The sequence below is a fragment of the Sturnus vulgaris genome, chromosome Z (assembly GCF_052056855.1).
Source record: "Sturnus vulgaris isolate bStuVul1 chromosome Z, bStuVul1.hap1, whole genome shotgun sequence".
Classification (NCBI taxonomy): Eukaryota; Metazoa; Chordata; class Aves; order Passeriformes; family Sturnidae; genus Sturnus; species Sturnus vulgaris.
The window spans coordinates 68832388-68852848 of NC_142283.1; the positions used below are offsets into that span (position 1 = coordinate 68832388).

At 37.0% G+C, this 20461-nt stretch overlaps 1 protein-coding gene across 1 annotated transcript in view; it reads left to right on the forward strand.

Annotated features, from left to right (window-relative positions):
• The window catches only part of TTC33 (tetratricopeptide repeat domain 33), a 42629-nt gene extending 22417 nt beyond the window's left edge, over positions 1 to 20212 (forward strand). Inside the window, exons 3-5 of the mRNA XM_088156032.1 lie at positions 1637 to 1718; positions 9008 to 9139; positions 16927 to 20212. Coding sequence (XP_088012158.1) covers positions 1637 to 1718; positions 9008 to 9139; positions 16927 to 17277 — 565 coding nt within the window. The 3' untranslated portion in view covers positions 17278 to 20212. The remainder of the gene's footprint in view (positions 1 to 1636; positions 1719 to 9007; positions 9140 to 16926) is intronic.
• Positions 20213 to 20461: the final 249 nt, after the last annotated feature.

Sequence of the window (20461 nt, forward strand, 5' to 3'; positions counted from 1 at the left end):
ACGTTCAGATTGGTGCTTTGAGGAATGATGTTCCCTCCATAGAAGTAAAAATGAAGGTTCCTGAAATGCAACTTCTTGTCTTACATCTTTTTACTTGCAGAATGCCAGTGCTGTTCCTTCTTTCTGGTTACTGACGTTATTACTGTAATTACTCTGTTCTCCAAAACTTTCTTTCACTAAATTTCTTTGATGTACTCACAGTATTGCACCTTTCTGCATGGCCAGGACACCACCTAACTGTGCTGAGGACCCTTACTCGTGTAGGCTTTATTTGCAAGGTGTGTGCTAGGTCTTGAACTAAACTATAGTCTTCTTGTCCACTAAGTAAATAGCAGCATAAAGCTTCTACTGAGGCATGTAGAAAATGTCATGACATCTTCTTTAGGGTGAACACCTGCCCAGGAGCACAAACTGAGATGAAAAATGTGCAGCTGGTGTCTGAACTTTGAGGAAACGTAAAAAATTGTAGAAACATCCTTTGCTTAGCACTCAAACATCACACTTAATAGTGTGATTTGCAAAGTAATAATACCTGAATCATAGTGAAAGTTTGACTTCAGTTGCACTGCTTTTCCAGTCTGTTTTTCTGTTCTGAATTGGTTCAGAAGTTTCTGGATTCTTTATGTGACTGCTCTGGAAAACTTGGGGTGGTAATACAATCCAGAGGACTGGAAACTGGGGAAAGGAAAGAGAAGGGAGAACCGGAAATAGGGGAAGATAAAAACTGTTTTGTGTGGAGGGCATGTGAAAATTGTTGTAATTTTACCTATATTATATTAACTTTGAAGCGCATGTATCTCCCAAGAATAACTGTTTTCATACCTTTAAAGCGTAATTAATATAAATACAGGCGTTCCCACACAGTTCATAGCAAATGCGGATTGTGACGTTTCAGAGAACATGTGATAACCCACAGATTCATTTATGTTGATGAGAGGCCACCTTTATTGCTGAAAGACTGCACATCTGTAATTGCGTCTCACTATTCTGTTACAGTTCTTCATTGTGGTTCAAGTTTTACCTCATTGTTCAAGACAAAAAGCTACTTTTTATTGGTTTTAGTCAACTCTTCTGCTTTGTTCGTTTTCCTAGAAAAGAGCAATGTATTGTATGCTTTAGTAAATAGTGATTTCAGTATAGCTGTTTACTTCCAGCTTACTTCTTATATTTGTATACCAAAGTTGTTTATATGTCTTTAGATTCTTACATTATCTTACAGTACTGAAATGTAGGCTTTTTAGAATGAAAAGAAATTTTAAATTATGACTGTATCATGCTATGTTGAGTTCAGGATATATTTCTTTTTGCCTGGCTAAGGATGATTTTTACAATGAGGGAAATTGGACTCAGTTCAAGATTTCTAGTTTTAAGTCATTGAGCTTTGCCTCAGGTTTCCAATGTTGCCTTGTAAATTCACTTGAGGTCAGTTCTATAGTAGTACTTAGCATCCCTTTGATAAGAACAAAAAATACCCAATTCCTGGAAACAGTTCAAAAAGTCTTATGGGGAAGTAATTAGAAAAATAATTAATACTAATCATATGCCATGGCACTTTATTTAGGACAATGTCAGGGTATGAAAAGAAATACCCAGTCCCTTTAAATATGTTGACACTATAATACTGTTTTAACTACAGGTACAGAGAGGCTCTTGTCAAGTGGGATGAAGCACTTCAGTTAACTCCAGAGGATGCTACACTGTATGAGATGAAATCACAGGTAAAACATGACAATTCTTTGCCAGTTCAGAAAGTAGAAAATCAAACATTGTGTTCATGAACAGATACAATGAACAGATACTGTAAACAAATTGTTTTGATGTTGTGTGCAGGGTCTACAACACAATTTAGGCGTTTTATTTTTACCAACCAGCAGAGTGTCTTTTAACAGAAATTGGAATAATGCTGTTATCCCAGCCAGTCACAATAAACATCTTTGTTGGATTGTGAATTACGATGCTATATTGCAGGGAAAAAAATGAAAATACTTGATTATATTGGAGGGATCAAGAAGAGCATTAGTATGACAGATTAGTGAATCTGACCATTGAAAATCTGCCTGCTCTTTCTAAAGATTGGGCTAAGTACTATCTACTGTCAGTACTAAATTCTTTATTGTACTTTATGCAAATAGTTTGCTTCAATCTAGACTTGTATTAAATGTTATTGATAAATCAGCCATATATAAGGCTTTGTAATATCTAATCTAAACCTGCTCTCTTTCAGCTTGAAGCTGTTCCCCCTTGTCCTATCACTACATGCCCTTGTAAAAAGTCCCACCCCAGCTTTCTTGTGGCTCCCATAGGAGCCCCCCCAGATTCTAGGAAGCATCTTAACAGGCCCCATAGACTTGTGCCTATTTAGTTTCATCAGTCTTGAAAAAATACATTGCTTGAAGAAGAGAGGAAGAGAAAAAGAATTTGATTAATGTATTATGTAACTTATAGGAAGTTTGCTATACTGTTTAGTTTTAAAATCTTTGTTGTTACTCTAATTCTTTTATTGTGTAAAAACCCCAGTCAAAACCCTAGCACCCCCCACTTCCCCAAAAACGAAGCCAAAAAAATCCAAACCACAACAAACACCATGACTAGTGCTCGTTCTTTTCCAAGGTGTGGTGGCTGCTTTTTCTAATGGATGTTACTACATTTGCTCCTCAGAGTCATCTTGTCTAATGAAGTGAAGAAAGTTTGATTCTGCAAAAGAATTAATAGAATTATCATGACGTGATTTCAATGCAGTAATACTAAAGGATGCTTTTATTTTATATGGCTGCAATACTAAAGGATGCTTTTATTTTTTATGGCTGCAGCAAGCTTTGGCTCTGGAACTTCACTGTGTTTAGAAGTGCTTCAAAGATTTTTCTTTAAGAAATCTGTTTCAATGCTTTCTATTCCCATATGAGTTTCTAATATCTGTGGAGCTAGGTATTAAGGAATTTCAAATCCTGATTATGCATTATTGGAAGACACAGGATAATACAATTCTGCTTTAATTAGCAGCACTCCAGATTGCTGTAAAGGGTGTTAACTTACATAGCACTTCCTTTATATGTTTAATTTTTGATTTAACTAGTAAAGAAAATCTGCTAAGACATGAAGATGGTGAATTTTATTATCATAGTTTAAAGATTTAACTCTGTTTTGAAGAAAGTTGTTAAAAATTTCTGGACAGTTCTGCTCAGCGGGACAAATTAGTGAACAGCTCCCTGGTAACTGTTCTTTATTATGGTCTTACGTGGATGCAAGAATTTGAGATAGGTCCCCGAAACCAGTCTATTTAATTGAAATTATACCAAAATTAAGTATTTTCACATTGAAAATAGCAGGAGAACTGTGATGTGTGTAAGCTTACCTGGCTCTGAGCTATGATGCAGTGAATTATCCAAAGAGGTGCTTACTACAACATGATTCAATCTGTGCTCCAGATGCAATACCTAATACTGAGAGATTGTTGATTATTTGGCTACTCAGTCCCTGTATTTCAGCAAAATGGCAAAGATGAGCTAGAGGCACACAGCTTTTCTGCTGACCAAGAGGAACTGAGAAACAGCTGTGTGACTCTGATTCATCTTGTGAATTATCTGTCCTTATCTAATGAAACAATTGGAGAGTAATGAAAGATGAAAAAACAAAAGAGCCCAGGCCTCTGCTTCCACCATGCCTTTGCTTTCTTTCTGGAAAAAGAGAGCAGTTCTGGGCAGTTGCATCATTTCTTTTTGATTTCACTTTCTTGTATTGCATAACATTTGTTAATGAGAATGTGAATGAGAATACAAGAAAAACTGCTGTACAAAATATACATTTATAAAACTATTTCTTGAATCTTTTTAATAAACATATGTTGTTTCAATTGGTAACATCTCTTTCATACATGCAAATAATTATTACAGATGGTTTTTTCCTGTATGACTTATGCTTACTGGAAGCTGTTTAGTAGAATGTGTAATTTGATACCTTTCTACTTCTAACAGCGCTGATGAGAGCTGTAGAAAATGCACTTTTTGCCAAAATAGAAATACGTAATTCATTCAAAAAATATTGTGGCCAGTATTTAAAGGATGCTATCTTAGAGCTGACTGTGTTATTCCAGTCCAGCATACCAGCACAAATACTGCAGTTATTACAGCGTAGCTCAGTGAAAATGTTCTGGAAGAGCTGTACACCAACTTCAGCAAGGCCTTGACCAGCACTGGGTCTATAAAAATCCCCCTGTCTTGCTATGTGTGTCACATATTAGAGGAGGAGATTCATGTCCAAAGAATGACTTTGTGCAATATGCAATGATTCTTTATGGTCTGTATTAATTTTCTGTCAGTGAGAAAATGTCTATTCATGCAGTAACTCTGTTTGAGAATTGACATTGGAAGATGAAGTGGGGTTTTTTTTTGCACAGGCTTAAGGATCTGTCTTATATCTTTACATTTTCTAGGATAGCCTCCTGTTGGATTACACAGCAGCTTCTCCATTTCTTAGTACTTCCTTTCTCCACAGCAAATGTAACATTTTCAGTATTGCATTGTTTACTATGCAGCTCCAATAAATACGATAATGGCACTGTAGGAGTCTGTAAATGTTTGTGGCAAGTTCTCAAAGATCTGTATTTTAACAGATGTAGGATAAATGTCTTTCAGTACTTCTGAAGAGCAGAAATACTGTTTAAAGTTTCTAGTTATCAAAGATACTTGAAATAAGTGTATTTCCAGAAGATCACATGAGAACTGTGGAATTGCTCAATTGCTTCAAAAAAACCCATAGAATTTGATGAGGCTTTTTTCCATTGCTCTCAGCTACTCTTTGATTCATTTAAAATGAGATTTTTATGGTTTTTGAGAGGTTAGGAGTGAACTTTTCTTTGCATGCAAGATCTGTCAGTATACATGCTTGATACTTTCATCACCAGCCTAAGCTGCTTCCCCATTGCAAAAATAATAATTTGGACAATACAATGGAAAGTAAATGTTTATGCAAGTTCATTTCTGCGTTTTTGTTCAAAAGTCTTTTAAAAAGACTCAACAGCAGCAGCCTAGTGTTGATTCTGGTGTTAGGTAACAGTATCGTAAGTATATTCAAAGGAATGTATAATGACTGTCTATATTAATGCAGCCACTAAGACTGCTTGAAATTAGTTGTGGGCTGAATTCCTTAAATATCGGCTAGATTATTTTGTTACTGCTTTGAATTACAAAGATGGAGGAACAGACTTTGACTCTTTGATGTTTTTATCTTAACATTTGGTCACTGGACCATATGGGACGTGGTTGGATAAAGAGGGATATCAAAGGACTTGATACCTTGTGATGTTTATAACAAACCTTCTTGGGAGCCAGACTTGCTGCTATTCAGTGCTGCTTCTGAGAATTTACCTGGTTCCTGTTGCTTATATTGTGACACTTGCACCTCAGATGTCAGATAATTATGTAACTATGACAGATTTTTTAAAGTAGACAGTACAGTTTTCTGTATATATACATTTTTGGAAAAAAAGTAAATTTAAATGTAAACCATCAGGTCAAGTTCCTTTTAATAAATTTTTTGGTGTTTTGTCATCAGCTGTATGAGAATCTAGTTTCCTACAATGCTGCATCCTCAATTTGCATTCACTGAACGGGACCAGGATTTCTTCATCTCTTCTTGTTTTTATATATGAAACCCATCATCTTCAAATCATTCCACTTCCCTTCTTCTAAAGGTTTTCTTAGTGTTGAACTCAGTGAAGAAATAATATCAACTTCCACCCATCTTTATTCCTGCCTGAGAAATTACAAGGTTTCTAAGTCATGACCAGACTTAGAATCCCAAGTTTAGATTATAACAAATCACCTAGTAAGTGCTGATTATTTTTGTTTTTCTTAAATTGAGATGCGTACTGAGAAGAGTGAACCCTCAAAACATTAGTGTGAGCTCCAGAAAACTAAGTTGCCAAAAAAACATTTCTGTGTGATGTAATGGTAATTGCTTTAGAGCATGGATAAATGTAAACTACTTATGGGTAGGATGAATTTTATTTATCTGTATTTTGAAATGGGTTACAGGTTGGAAAAAGGAATTGGGTCAGTTTCAGTGAAAGTGGAATGTATCTATATATAGCAATTCAGCCTCATTTAAATGTGCTCATTTAAAATTAGAACTTACTCAGATTCATAACACTTCCAAAATATTGTGGGCAGAACAGGGTGGGTCACTCTGCTGCCTGGATTTCTAATACTTGGTCAGTCTCCTGATGAGAGTTGCTATGTTTAATTGATTTTTTGCCTCTGAGTTCTTCAAATTCTTCTAAACTCTTGTATGACTTATTCTAAAGCTAGATCTATTAAACTAAGTTATTATAGGACATGGATGTTTTTTGTTCTAAAGTATATAATAAGGATACATTTCTTGGCATAAAGGAAGTCCTGAAAATCCACTTACTGAACATCTTTATATGACATTTCCCTCCAGTCACTCTTAACACATATATGTGTGTGTGTGTGTATGCAGTGAGTCTTGAGATGTTTTTTCTGCTTCTGCTTTTCCTAATTTTTGGATTAGTTTTAAGAATATTTTCTAATAGAGTATTACCACTATACGTATATATCACTATATATACACATATCACTTTATATGTACACCACATATATATGTTATGAGTGTGTATATATGTGTATACATACATACACATGGGGTTCCTGTTTTGCTTTGTCTTGTCCAGGTGGCCCTACCCCAAAAGGACTGAGCACCACTTGTCAAATCTATACACAGGAAATCTTTGTGCTAGCACTGTTTTTTGTTCCTTATTCAGTGTGGTTTGCTGGTTCAGTTTCCAAGTAGCATGCAGAGGTGTTTTATTAAAGTGATAATGATATACAGGTAGAGTAACCCAAGACAAGGCTGTACACATTCATGTCTACTGTTGTGGGTTCATTTTGATGACCTCTTCACCTAAAAAAAAAGTGTAGGAAAATAGTGTGCATTAGTAAGTATATTCATTATACTGACTGACAAGTGTAGCTGAGTCATTTTATAAATAACTGAAAAAACTGCCTGTGTTGGATAAAAATGCATATACATTCAAACATGTGTTGGTTTGCATGTTATTTGAGAATCTAATGCCAAAGTCACTAGGAGCAAAGTAATTACTACATGATCTAGAAGAGCATTTTTAAAGCAACTGTTTATGCTGGTTCACACAATAGTAATAAATAGATTAAAGTGGAATAATTGCCTTTATTAGTGAGATAATAATAATATAACAATAATTCAGTAAACCAGTAAAATTCGTTAAGCACTACAAAAGATTTCCTAAGCACTTACACAGATGTTTTGGAATTAGTTTGCAGTAGAAAATACGGGTAGGAAATAATAGTTAGGATGCATAAAAATGTTCCTGTGAGTGTATACTTGGATTTGTTTTCTCTTATGAGAATAAAAATACATTAAGACACTGATGTAGACTGTAGCTGATAGATGCAGAATCCTTTCGTCTTGGTAGGATGTACACCTATCCACTAGTAACAGTTTGATTCACTTCATACATCTGCTGTAGATAAGGGAAACTTCCCATACCAATGTAATTCTTCTGAAAGCTTTGGAAAAGCACATAACATTCATCACAGACTTTGATACAAAATGCAGTCATTGAGAACTGTTGAGCAGGAAAAAGAGGGAAAATTTTAAACTCCTGTATATTGTTTTTCTAAAGATTTTTAGGTACTTCTGAATTCAAAGGTAAAGTCCATTGAATGGAATTAGAGTGAAGCCATAAGACTAGTCTTTAGAAAAATTTAGTCATACTAGAACAGCAGAAGTATCAATCGAAAGGATTATTCAGAAGCTATGCTTGTGATGTTTCTTGTTTTTTTCACTCCAGGATTGCTTTCTGTAATAAATCTTTGCCTTTCCCTTTCCCTCCTCCTTCTCTTTTTATTTTTTAATCTATTGCTCACTTCTATGTTGTGCATGTACTATTTGTTAACTAGAGTAAGTACTCAAGATCATCACATTTGAATCCTGCTCTACTCCAGACTCATATTTATCTATTTAATATATCATAAAACAGTAAAGTTAAATAAATCTGTTTTGAACTTCAGCAATAGTCCTGATGTGTTCTAATATTATTCATCATATTTGTGGTCAGTTGGGATGAAAGTGGTTGCCCACACATGAGTCTAACCCTTGTGGTTGACATTCTCATCATACTGCAAGAATGCAGTTGTCATTGGTTTCTTGCATTGGTATCTATCACCATAGCATGTGGGTGTCTGAAATCATGATCTCAGAGTGATGCAGGTCTTCAGGTGATGTGCCAATCTCATGGTGGTATTGGAAACATAAGGCAAGCTTTGAGCCACATTGTGTATTGCTAACTGTGATTTATTGCCTTAGTTATGGAGATTCAGTGCAAGAAGAATAATCCTGTGGTGGCTGCTGAGTAACAGATATTTTCACATTCAGAAACCACTTTTTTCCTTACTTAATGTAGGTGACTTCATGTCTAAGTTAGGTTCTGCAGAATGCTTGTTCTTGGATGCAACAGTCACTGTTAAGGTCTTTTTCCATTCTATAATTATATCGTGTATTGCACTGCTTCTGGTAGATTCCAGTTCTCTATTGAAAAGAATAAATACAGTCCAGGAGTTTTTCAACAGTACTTGCACATTTACTATGTATAGTTAGTTCTCCATGTGTTTGTCCTCCTGAGTATTCTGTTACATTTGTATAGTCTGTAGGGTTTGTTGACAAGGAGTGACACCTTCAGAAGCAGTTAATCTACTTCTAATAGAGTTGCTTAAATAGTTCGGGTGAATCATCCTCTAGCATGCTTGTTTCTCTCTGTGGGGATTGAAATGAGTCTGGGTGACTATCTGAGGTCAGACAGCTAACTTTTAACTGAAAAAACCTGGGTAAGATGAATCCAGTCCTTAGTTATTGAAGCAGTGGTTGTTGCCTGGGTAATCCCAGAAAACTTAAATTTTCAATTTTATTTTATTTTAGCTTATTTTTCTTCCTTCTTTTTCCATTTCTGATACAGGTCCTGATGTCTTTACATGAAATGTTCCCAGCAGTGCATGCAGCAGAAATGGCTGTCCAAAGAAACCCACGTTCCTGGGATGCCTGGCAGACTCTGGGACGTGCCCAGCTTGGATTAGGAGAGATAGCACTGGTAGGATAACAGAGTTGATTGTGTGTGAGAAGGAAAGTACAGAAATACCGAGGTTGCTGTATATCCTTATGTATATCCTTGAATATAGAAAAGGAAAAAGATTGCTGTTGTTTATCTCCAGTGTTTCTTCTGCTTTATTGTATTTCACAAATGCTTCCTGTGTGGTTTTGTTGCTGGACTTGTGGAAGACCTGTCTAGCTCCAAGACTTTTGTGTCACATACTATATTTATGTGGTGGCTTTATGCAACAGAGCAATTATGCTGACATAACTCCACATACTGCATTCTGTGTGTTGTTCTGCTACAGTGCAGCTTACCATAGTTTAAGGATCAGGGTAATGCAAAGTCCAAGGATCAGCTGATTATTCAGGCTCAGTTTTTATACATGCCTGCTGATAAAATTCTAATGTCTTGTTTTTCTTGTGTCCTGCTTATGCAGCAAATCATGTGTGCTCATTCCTGTTTTCCTCTGCCTCCCTTACCTCAAATCGTGGCTGAGGTTGCTTCTTCACTCAATAAGAGCATAAAAAGCCACGGATGCTCTGCAGTTGCTGGAGTGCATCTGCTTTTTCTGGAATATAATCGTTTTCTGCTTGTTTCTGTGAAAACACAACAGCTGAACTTTCAAATTCCGATACTTTCACAGAGGTCCGTTAGAAGAACAATGCATCATGACCTCTTAGATGAGAAAAGATATTGGTTGTATTTTGAATAGAAGTAGCTGTGTGCTGTTCTGGTACAAAAAATTTTGTTGGCAATTTAGAGTGTTTTTGCAAAGTTAAAATGTGTGGTCTGAAAATTTTCAAGAAATAAAAAAATGATAGAGTTTTTTTTGATGGAGAGTAACAATTAATGCAAAATTAATCTTTTAAATGTAATAAGGAGCAGTGCTAAAAGCCCCAAACCAACCAAAACAAACACAAGCAATGTGAGTTACCAAGAGTCATAGAATGGTTTGGGTTGGAGAGATCCTTAAAGATCATCTAATTCCACCCCCACCGTGCCATGGGCAGGGACACGTTCCACTACACCAGGTTGCTCAAGGTCCCATCCAGCCTGGCCTTGAACATTCCCGGAGCTGAAGCATCCACAGCTTCTCTGGGCACCCTGTTCCAGAGTCTCAGCACTTTCACAGTAAAGAATATCTTCCTAATACCCAAATTTCCCCTTTTTCAGTTATACCCGTTACTGCTTGTCTTGTCTCTATAGTTCTGACAAAGAGTCCCTCTCCAGCTTCCCTGTAGTCCCCCCTCCAGATACTGGCAGGTTGCAATGGGGTCTGCACGCAGCCTTCTCTTCTCCAGCCTGAACAGCCCCAACTTTCTCAGCCCATCTGCACTGGGGAGGTGCTCTAGTCCTGTTAGACAAAACCTAAGACAAAAGCTGTGTGCTACAGATGTGCCATGTGCTCCTCCTCCTTTTGGTGCAGTACCATAATATGAAATATCTCTCATAAATTCATGCATATCTGCATTTCAACAGTGGTAACATTCCATGGCTTTTGTGGTGTAGAAGGTAAGGGTAGATGGTCTGGCCTGTCTATATCTTTTCCTTTTAAGCATATGAAACTGTTGCTGTAAATTATGCCTCAGAATTTTAAATGCACTAGTCCCAGGAAAATGAGGGTTTTATTTCCTTCAAGGATCCTAAGTAACTGATGCTCTTTATTCTGTAAAAAATGCTACAGTTGCTGTAGTATCAGTTATAAATAGTAATATACCTATACTAGTTACACCCAGCAGGTTGATTCACCAGATCCTGTAAGGTTTTTCTACATAGACAAATCATGAAACACCAGTGGAACTGGGCATCTTGACTAATGGGGACCTAGTGTTCATATGATAGTAATTTTGTTCTATTTTAGAGTAGCACTTTAGGTGCTCTCTTAGAGTGCATTGTTGAGCTTAATCAGAAAGGGATCTAATTTGTGTGTCTGAGACTATTCATTGATGCAAATCAGAGCATTTTAAGTGGGAACAATCAGAGAATGACATCGAAACACTTCATTCATCTGAAACACTGCTCTAGGTGCTCCTGTAATTGTTGAATTGACCTTACTGTGGTGAAGAGGGAAGGAGGAGAGGTTATCACAGGTAGTTTGCCCTCTTAGTGTTTTTAATTGTCTCTGAGTAGGGAGCCTGAGGTGTGGAAGCTGCTGTTGGTGTCTCCAGAGCTTTGGTACTGCAGGTTCATACTTCATCGCCTTTCTGTCTGTAGGTTGAATTGCCTTCTGATAAACGTGTTCTCACATACAGAGAACTTAGGGAGTTGTTCAAAATGTTCACTATTTGTTTTTGAATCAAGCTGTTTTTAAGGAACATTAAGAGGTTAAGACTGAAGGAATTTTAAAATAAGAAATTAATTCACAGTTATTGAACTTGTGGAGTCTTCTTGACCAAGTGGTTTACGTCATAATTATCCTTTTTTAACTAGTCTTTCATTGCTATGATTTTCTGTTTTTCCCTGTATCATATTTTTACAAAGAAATATTAATAAAGCATAAATATCAAGGCTTTTTAGTAATTTTTTTGAGATTTAGGAATTACTACTCTTTTCAAAAACTGCTTCTTCTGTTTCTTTGTTTCATTTCTCCCCCACCAGCATTTGTCTTCATTACCCACATCCTGACAAATAATGTTGTAAATACTTTAATTACTTTACAATGAATGATGCATTTTTTTTCTTAGGGAAAAAACATTTTACTGTATTTTAATTTGGTGTTTCCCAGGTCTAAAATGCTGCTTCCAAACAAATCTAATGTATATTATGAGCTATGTAATAATAAAAGAAAGAAAAATTTGCTTGGATTTAGCTTATGTCAAACTTGTGACAAAAAGAATGACATAAGTTGTTTGCTCTTGTTTTTCACGAATTTACAAAATAGGGTAATTCAACAGTAATACTTAAATGTGAGCAAGGAGAACTTTATTTCCATAAAGGCAGAAATCCTTAAATTCTACAAATCAATGCGCAGAGCACACCTGAGTAAACCTGCAATGTGAATGTAGAAATATACTCACGTTTGCACTATTTTTCTCATTTCGTTGCAAATACTTGGTTTTACAGATTTCCTGTGCTGTTGATGACAACTTGTTAACAATTTCACACTTACAGCTTCATTAGAACAGTTCCTCCCATGAGACAGGGTGAGGCCCATGCTTTGATTAATCGGGGGGAAAAAAAAACCAAAAGCAATATTAAAAAGTAAAAACAAAACTAATCACAAAATAATTGAGGACTAATTGAAAGCACCGAGTCTTCCACTGTGGAGAAGTTCATTGGCCCTGTGACATGGTCATGGGCAACCAGTTCAGGTGGCCCTGCTTGAGCAGGAGCTGGGCCCAGGTGACCTCAGGAGGCCCTGGCCAACCTCAGCCATTCTGTGGTTCTGTGACTTCAGCTTTACCCCATTCTGGATCCCTGTCAAATCTGGAGTACTGAGGATCACGAAGTTGAGAGGATAGATGTGTAAATTTGCAATGGTTTTGCATGAGATTTGTTTCATGTTTTGAAGGATGTGGTTTCCTGTATTCCTGCTAAGTAGTTAGTGCTTTAGCAGTCTTTAAGTGTGACACGGCATTTTATCAGAAGAATCATGCCTTGACAACATGAATCGTCAGATCAGCCCTTTCCTTTCATCTCTCTTGAAAGAAATAGTTTTAGGTCTTGTAGATAATGATGGGAGTTTTGTACTCCCGAAGAGAGAAATGTCTGTGTTTTATTGGAATGCAGCTAATTAACATAACTAGTCTGAATTTTAGATAATTTTTCAACATGTTACCAATGTTAGCATTTAGAAACAGAGTATTTTGGTAATAAAAAGGAAATTGGTGGTTGGCCTTCCACTGAAAAGTCAAAGTGTTCAGGAAATGCTAAGTTAAATTTTTTTCAATTAAAATGGGGCTCTGTTAAATTCTTTTCAACAGATTTAATCAGTCCTACTGAGTTATTGAGGTAATAGCCAGTAAAATAAGCTTCCACAGGAAGGTCCTGTGTTAGTCCTGCCCTCTCCATCTGCTATAGAGTTACCCTTTATTCTTTTTTAACCACTGTTGGAAGTCATAAATATATTTTGTGATAGTGATTGTTAATGCACGAAAAAATCTTGTCGGAGGTGATTTTTATTTTCCGTCAAGAAAGCTGAAGGGCAAGCAAGTCTCCAAAAGTTTAAATGCCCTTTTCGGCTACAGTTCTGCCAGGGATACTCAGTTTTTGCAAGTGATTATGGTTGATTTAGCTGGCGCCTCCTGTTTAGTTATCTTTGTAAGATGCTCAGGACTTTTGATGAGTGCATTTCTCAACATCAAGACCTTGTAATTGAAAGTTTTAACTAAATCAGATGCACAGCATAACACAAACAGGGATGTTGAAGAAATTTTATTTGACCATTGTTTTAAAATTCTAGTAATAATTTTGGCAGTATAATTTGATAGTAAAGAAGTAAATGTTTTCTTGGATTTTCCTGATTTGCAAGGTGAAAGTACTGTTAGTACTTAAGTTTATTTTCCTAGGCTAACTCTGTAAATTTCTAGGGTGGGATTAATTTTTGTGATTGTTGTTTCCTTGGTGGTCGTGGATCATATCCTTGCATCTGGTAGAGCACAGTGTAAGAGGTCTGTGTGGTAGAGGCAGCCTGAAGCAGTGACTTCAGGAGAACATGCAGCAGCCTTGCAGGGGCTTGGAGAAGGGAAGGTAAAGGTCCTCTAGTTCAAACCCCTGCCATCAGCCAGGACATCTTCAGCTAGACCAGGTTGCTCAGGGTCCTGTCCAGCCTGGACTTAAATATTTCCAGGGGCATTAACCATGTCTCTGGGCAACCTGTTACAGTGTCTCAGTAATCTCACTGTTTACATTCCTCACATCTAGCCTTAATCTACCCTTTTTCAGTTTAAAGTCATTACTCCTTGTTCCATCACTGCATGTCCTTGTAAAAGTCCTTCTCCAGTTCTCTTGTGGGTCCCTTACAGGTACTGGGAGGCTGCTGTAAGGTGTCACTGAACCCTTCTCTCTCCAGGCTGAACAGCCCCAGTGCTCCCAAACTGTCCTCATAGGAGTGGTGCTCCAGGCCCCTGATCCTCTTTGTTGCCTCCTCTGGGCTCACTCCACCAGGTCCCTGTCCCTCCTGTGCAGGGACCCCAGCTCTGGATGCAGTGCTCCAGGTGGGTCTCAGCAGAGCAGAGCAGAGGGGCAGAATCCCCTCCCTGCCCTGCTGCCCACGGGGCTCTGGATGCAGCCCAGGACACGTTTGGCTCTCTGGGCTGGGAGTGCCATGGCCAGGGCATGTCCAGCCTCTCACCCACAGCACCCCCAAGGACTATGCTGAATGCTGGAAGAACACACAAAAAAACTTCCATACTAAAGATCATTTAATGCAGAAAAAATTACTTCACTGATAGACATCCTTTGAAACAGGTCAGAAATTGTCAGCCAAGTGTAACATAAATGCTTGACACATACTTTGGTAGCAGATACAACCTCTTAAAATTCTCACCTGGCTTTTTTGAGGCTCTCTCTATACTGACAGTTATTAAGTCCATATGCTACAGAAATTTGTAAAAAAAGTGCACTCTGGTCAGAATTGCCTTTCACACTTGAAGACTGCAAACCAGCAGAGGAGACTCTACCCATGGGACAAATGGAAGATTGATTGCTACAAAATACTATGTAGTGAGACAAAATGTAAGACACTTCAAAAGTACAGATTTTGCAAATCCTGTAATTCCACAAGGAAGAAAGTCTCGCAGAAGGTTTTACATTGCACTTCCTTACAGAAGCAAAAGCAGGTACATGACTGTACATGACTGTACTTGTTTAAAGTCCCATAATCCTTATAGGCAGGGTCTCTAAAATCACAGCTCCTCTTTAGAATGAAGCTAGAAATGCCATAATGTAATGTAGTGTCACTGTATTTTCCTACAATGCGACAGGCAATTGGAGAAGGAGATTTACATCTCCATTAGGGGAAGAATAAAAAGTAACACTGTTCTTTTCTTCTGTCTTAGTAGAAATTAGTGACTTTGGGTGCTGTTCCTGTGGCAATATAAAATTTTAAATGGATGACAAGCGTGTCAGTTTAAATGGATGACAAGTTTTCAGTTTTACATTGCTGCTTTAAAGTTAATCCCTCTGATCTTTTGCAGCACTTAAAATTTACTTTAATATTTTGTTATTTCTTTATAAAAATGTCAAGCACAAAAACTCTTTTCTAATAGATTTATACTAAGATGATCTTTTTATGCTTTATGCTGTATAGTATGAATCATCAAAGCAACTTTGACGCTTAGCAAATGTTATTTATTGTGCATGAACATAACTCTATAGACAGGTTTTAATTAGGGGACATCTTTCACGGAAAGATTAAAAGCAGATGGTGTTTGTTTATATTTTGTTTTCAACAGAAATACAAAAATGAGCATTTAGTGTATACTTGTTGTTCATGCGTCTTGAAAATTAAAAGCTAGCAAAGTTGAATAAAGTGACACTGTTTTATGAGACCTAAACTTCAGTTCTTCTGTTTGAAGTTTAGCATGCTCCTACATTTCGTAGCTGGCTGTGGACAGTAATCAGGCTTTTTTTTTTCTATCTGGCTGCCTCTTACAACAGCAGTAATACTGAGAGCATAGGCAGCATTTCTTAAGTTTGATTTTGTATCTTTGAGTTCCCATCATATGGAATCCATATATTCATCTGTGCCCTCAGAAGGATCAGTTTCTCTTAGTGCAGAAGAAAAGTTATGATTTTCTGAATTCATTGGCATGCTTTAAGTATTTATAAACTACGGCAGAATATGTAAACTGTGGTTTACCATATGTCTTTAAAGTTTTAATATTCAAGTTGCCAGAACTCTTCCCAAATGTCATCCAAGTCCATACCATTACAGTTTTCCCATCTTACAGGAGGGCTTTTGTACATGTCATAAAAGAGTTTGGTCACTAAGGTGACCCATTTTCATAACTCACTGTACAGTCATAAACGTGAAATACACTCATGCTTTTGTGTACATGTACCTAAGTTTGAGGAGGTAGGTTCAGTCTTGACCACTGTTAATATAACTAAAAGACAATACAGTTGTAATTCTTGGTGTAGCTTTTTTCTAGTAGTGTAGCAACCTCTTCTTATTTTAGATGGTCACACTTCTTTGTTTTTAATTTCACAACTTCTCTGTTGAGGATTTGTGAGTATTTTCCCAGTTGAACTGAAAGAAAGAAGCATCACTAACTACACTTATATCTACTAATACTACATTGTTTGTAAGATTATAGAAGTTCTTTTTTAGAGCAACTCTCAAAGTTTGGAGTTTATTTGGCTCCTTCTGTGCATTTATTTATGTGATAAATAAATGTGATACTTCAAATTCCAGTAATCTCTTTTCTGTATTTCTTTAAACCATATATGTCTCCTTTTGCCTTTGTATATATCTGATGATGAGAGAAAAGTGGATTAGGAAATCATAAAAAAATCGTTTGTCCTTTTACCTTTGTAATAACTATTGTTTTTCATATATGAACCCTCTATTTGTGCCCTTTTTGCCAGGTACCTAGCTTATTCATACATTTTTGTCCTTTCAGACAAAATTGCTTGGGGGTGAGGCTGCTATTGAACCAAGATGAGGGAGGATTACTCCAATAAAAACAGGAGTGAAATGCCTTTTGGCTTTGCCAAAATATATATATATATATAAATTTGCCAAAAATTATATATATATAATTTTTTGTTGTTGTCAATTTTTATGAAAAAGGCAGGCTTTAAAGTGTTCCATATTTGTTTCTTCACTGTTCTGCTTATAGGCAATCCGAAGTTTCCAGGTATCCTTACACATCTTTCCAATGAACCCTGAAGTATGGAAAGAAGATCTTTCCTGGGCAAGAAAACTACAGGAACAGCAGAAGGCCACAAAGACTGGATCAGTGCAAGCACTGGCAAAAGGAAAAGAGCTTGTACAAGAGTCAGTCCCGGACTATGACTTTGAAAGTGATGAAATTGTGGCAGTCTGTGCTGCCATTGCAGAGAAGGAGAAAGCTCTTTCAGCAGCTAAAACGATGGTGATTGTGTCTGCTTCAGGCACAGTAGAGACTGTAACCGAGCAGGACAATTGTCCTGCAACTCCTGATGAAACCCTTTTCATCAGGGCCCGGTAGGGCAGCCTCATGGGTTGCCATACCCATAGTTCTAAGGACTGCTGTTATTTATTGTATTTTGCTTGCTTTGTGTTTGTTCTTTATTAAATTGTAGGATAGCCTACAAAAGTTAAATAATTTATCTTTCTTTTGCTGATTAAAAAAAACAATTACCTGAGTTACTCCATCTTTATTTTTCAAAAAGAAAGCCAAGAGTTGATTCTAAAAATTCTGAATTATTAACAAATGTAATGTTGAAATGCTTAAAACTGCATTCTAACATTTGCTTTCATCTTTGTGTATTTCATAATTTTACAAGTTAATGTGTACATTTTCCCAGTAATTAGGAAAGTTTTATTTAAGCTGTAAAAGTGCTGTGGTTTATCCCAGCTGGCAACTCAGCCCCACACAGCTGACTGGCTCTTGGTGGAATGGGGGAGAGAATTGGAAGCGTGAAAGAACTCATGGGCTGAGATGGAGACAGCCTAATAGGGAAAGCAAAAGCTGGACATGCAAGCAAAGCAAAACAAGGGATTCACCCACCAGTTCCCATGGGCAGGCAGGTGCTCAGCCATCCCCAGGAAAGCAAGGTTGCATCAAGTATGACTTGGGAAGACACCCTGAATACCCTCCCTTCCCCTTCCTCCTTCTTTCCCCAGTTCTGTGGTTATGCTGTGGGGTGGGATATCCCTCTGGTCAGTTGAGTCAGCTGTTCTGGCTCGTATTCTCCCAGATTCTTGTGCACCCCCAGTCTTCTCACTGTTGGGGTGGGATGAGGAACAGGAAAAGGTCTTGATCCTGTGCAAGCACTGCTCAGCAGTAAGGAAAACAGCTGTGTGTTATCAACACTTGCCAGCACAAAATCAAAACCTAGCCCCCTACTTGCAGTTCTGAAGAAAATGAACTCTATCCCAGCTGAAACTGAAACTTGTTTAGCGGAAGCTTTTGTGCTATCCCAGCACAAAAAGAAAAAGAGACATTTAAAAAGTATTTAAATCACTATTAACATTATTTTTCTTCAGTAAAAGTGTGAGCTATTCTCTGTTATTGACAGTTTTTGTGTTCGTTAAGATTAGTTGTTCTATGAGAAAGTTTCCTATGAAGCAGGGATGGTTTATTATTTTGTATGTCTGTGTGTGACAGATCTAATTTGTAGCCAAATCAAGTTGCTTTCCTCGGTGAGTGGGTTAAACACTTTCTGATTAGATGAAAGGAGATGCTTTACCAAACAAGGCCCTGAATGCTTTGTTACAGCCAAGTGTTTCACCAGAAGAAAGAACAGTGTTTGTGACTGAAACTGGCGTTTCCTTATCTTGTGTGCTGTGCTACAGACATCACCAAAAGTAGAGTGGTGGGAGTAGGAAATAGATATGGCTGAATTGTTGAATTGTACTTTATTTGGGACTTTTTCTTTCTTAGTGAAGCTAATCTGATAAAGGGAGTCAGTTTGCTTTTCCTAATTCTTATGACCTGCCATTAAAAGTATGCTCTTTGGGAAAAAAAAAAGTTTTCCAGGAGAGCACTGATGGAGTCTCCCTTTATCCTTTTTGGATTTGGGATGCAGTGGTGGGTAATGAAGCACATCCTAGGAAATTTTTTTAATGTTGATTTTTTTCCAGGGGAATGTGGCAGTTGGTTCTTCTCACAGGCAGTTCAGAGAAATGAAATCAGGCTGTTTCTTTGATGTATTCTGTGATCACATCCTACCAGTACTGGAAGAAATGGTCATCTGAGGAATTCCTGAAGAATTCAGTTTAGGAACATGTAATTTTTACTTGATTTTGAAAAAAAAATTATATGATAGTAGATAGTTTTGTAGACAAGTGAAACTTCTGAAATCAGTCATCTTTGCACTTTTCAAAATAGCACATTTTAAAAAAATAATGTTGCTTGAGAAGTATAGTGTTTTTGCAGTGGAAAATGCATTGCAGAAAACTGTCTCAAATCATACTTTGTATTTATCTGATATCAGAATATCTTTATTTAAGAGGATACGTACAGTTTTTTAAAAAACCTTAATTGCCCTAATGTACTAAGTTTTCATTATTTCTTGCAAGATTCTCCCTGAACGGTTTTTGTATGTGTGAATTTTTAGATCACTGTTTGCATGAGCACACATTCACACAAAACCGCAACTTTTACTATCTTCTGAGTATGCAAAATAGTTAGAACTACAGTGACCTAAATATATTAAGAAATGTAAAACATCACCATGCTATATTTTTATTTCTTCATTAAGTTCAGAAAGATTTTAAATGCTTACTGGATAGGCACTTGATTAAGATATGGTTTGATAGTTTAAATTATTAGAGTTGAAGGATTTCTTAATCTTTTTCTCCTATCAATTTAATACAATCTAGGCAGCCATAGGAAGAGTTAGCATGAGTGGTGTTTGGAAACATTTCTTCAAGAGATCTTCTCTGTCTGGAAGAGGATGTGTGAGATGCCCTAGGGTGTGTTTTCATTTTGAAGGAGCTTGGCTGTATCCACCTCATCTTTTCTTTCTTTGCGCTTTATACTTGCGTCAGTGTTCTGTCTTTACTCATACAGGAAGGACTGCTGCCCTTCTCTCAGAGGCTCATGTTATCACAGAATCTGTTTCCACTGAAATGATTCACAAAGTTCCTATTGACTTCAGCACTGCAGGGCCAGACTGCTGGAGGGGTGTACATCTGCACCATCAGGCTGTGCCGGGCTCGAGGGGTGGTGGTTTCCATCCCGGGGACTAAATGTGTTTTCCTTCTGATTAGATTAGGTTATGAATTTTAGGTATTGTCAGAACCGTAGCGTTTTGTAGAGCAGTGGAGTTTCTGGGACACTGTTTTCAAACTGGGGAGAAGTTCAAATACTAGTAATTTCAACATTGTTTTTTGTACAGCATGCCATGTTTTTTGCATGTATGTAATTTTCTGGATTGGTTTGCTGTTTGAATAAAATACTGACATCTGTTGCTTAATGATGCCTGTTTATGCTTTGGGTTATAACAAAAGTAAGTATTATTTCCCATTCCAGAATGTTCCTCATTTAATAATTGGCTTTTGTCTCTGGTGAACGTATTAATGTGTTTTAGTAAAAAAGAAAATAAGACATCTTGGGGAAAAATATTTAATGAAAGGTGATGATGCTCAGAGCTTTGAAACCTTTCAGGGATATCCACATGAGATGGAGCAAAAGGAGATGTTATCCAAAACAAGATATTAATGAA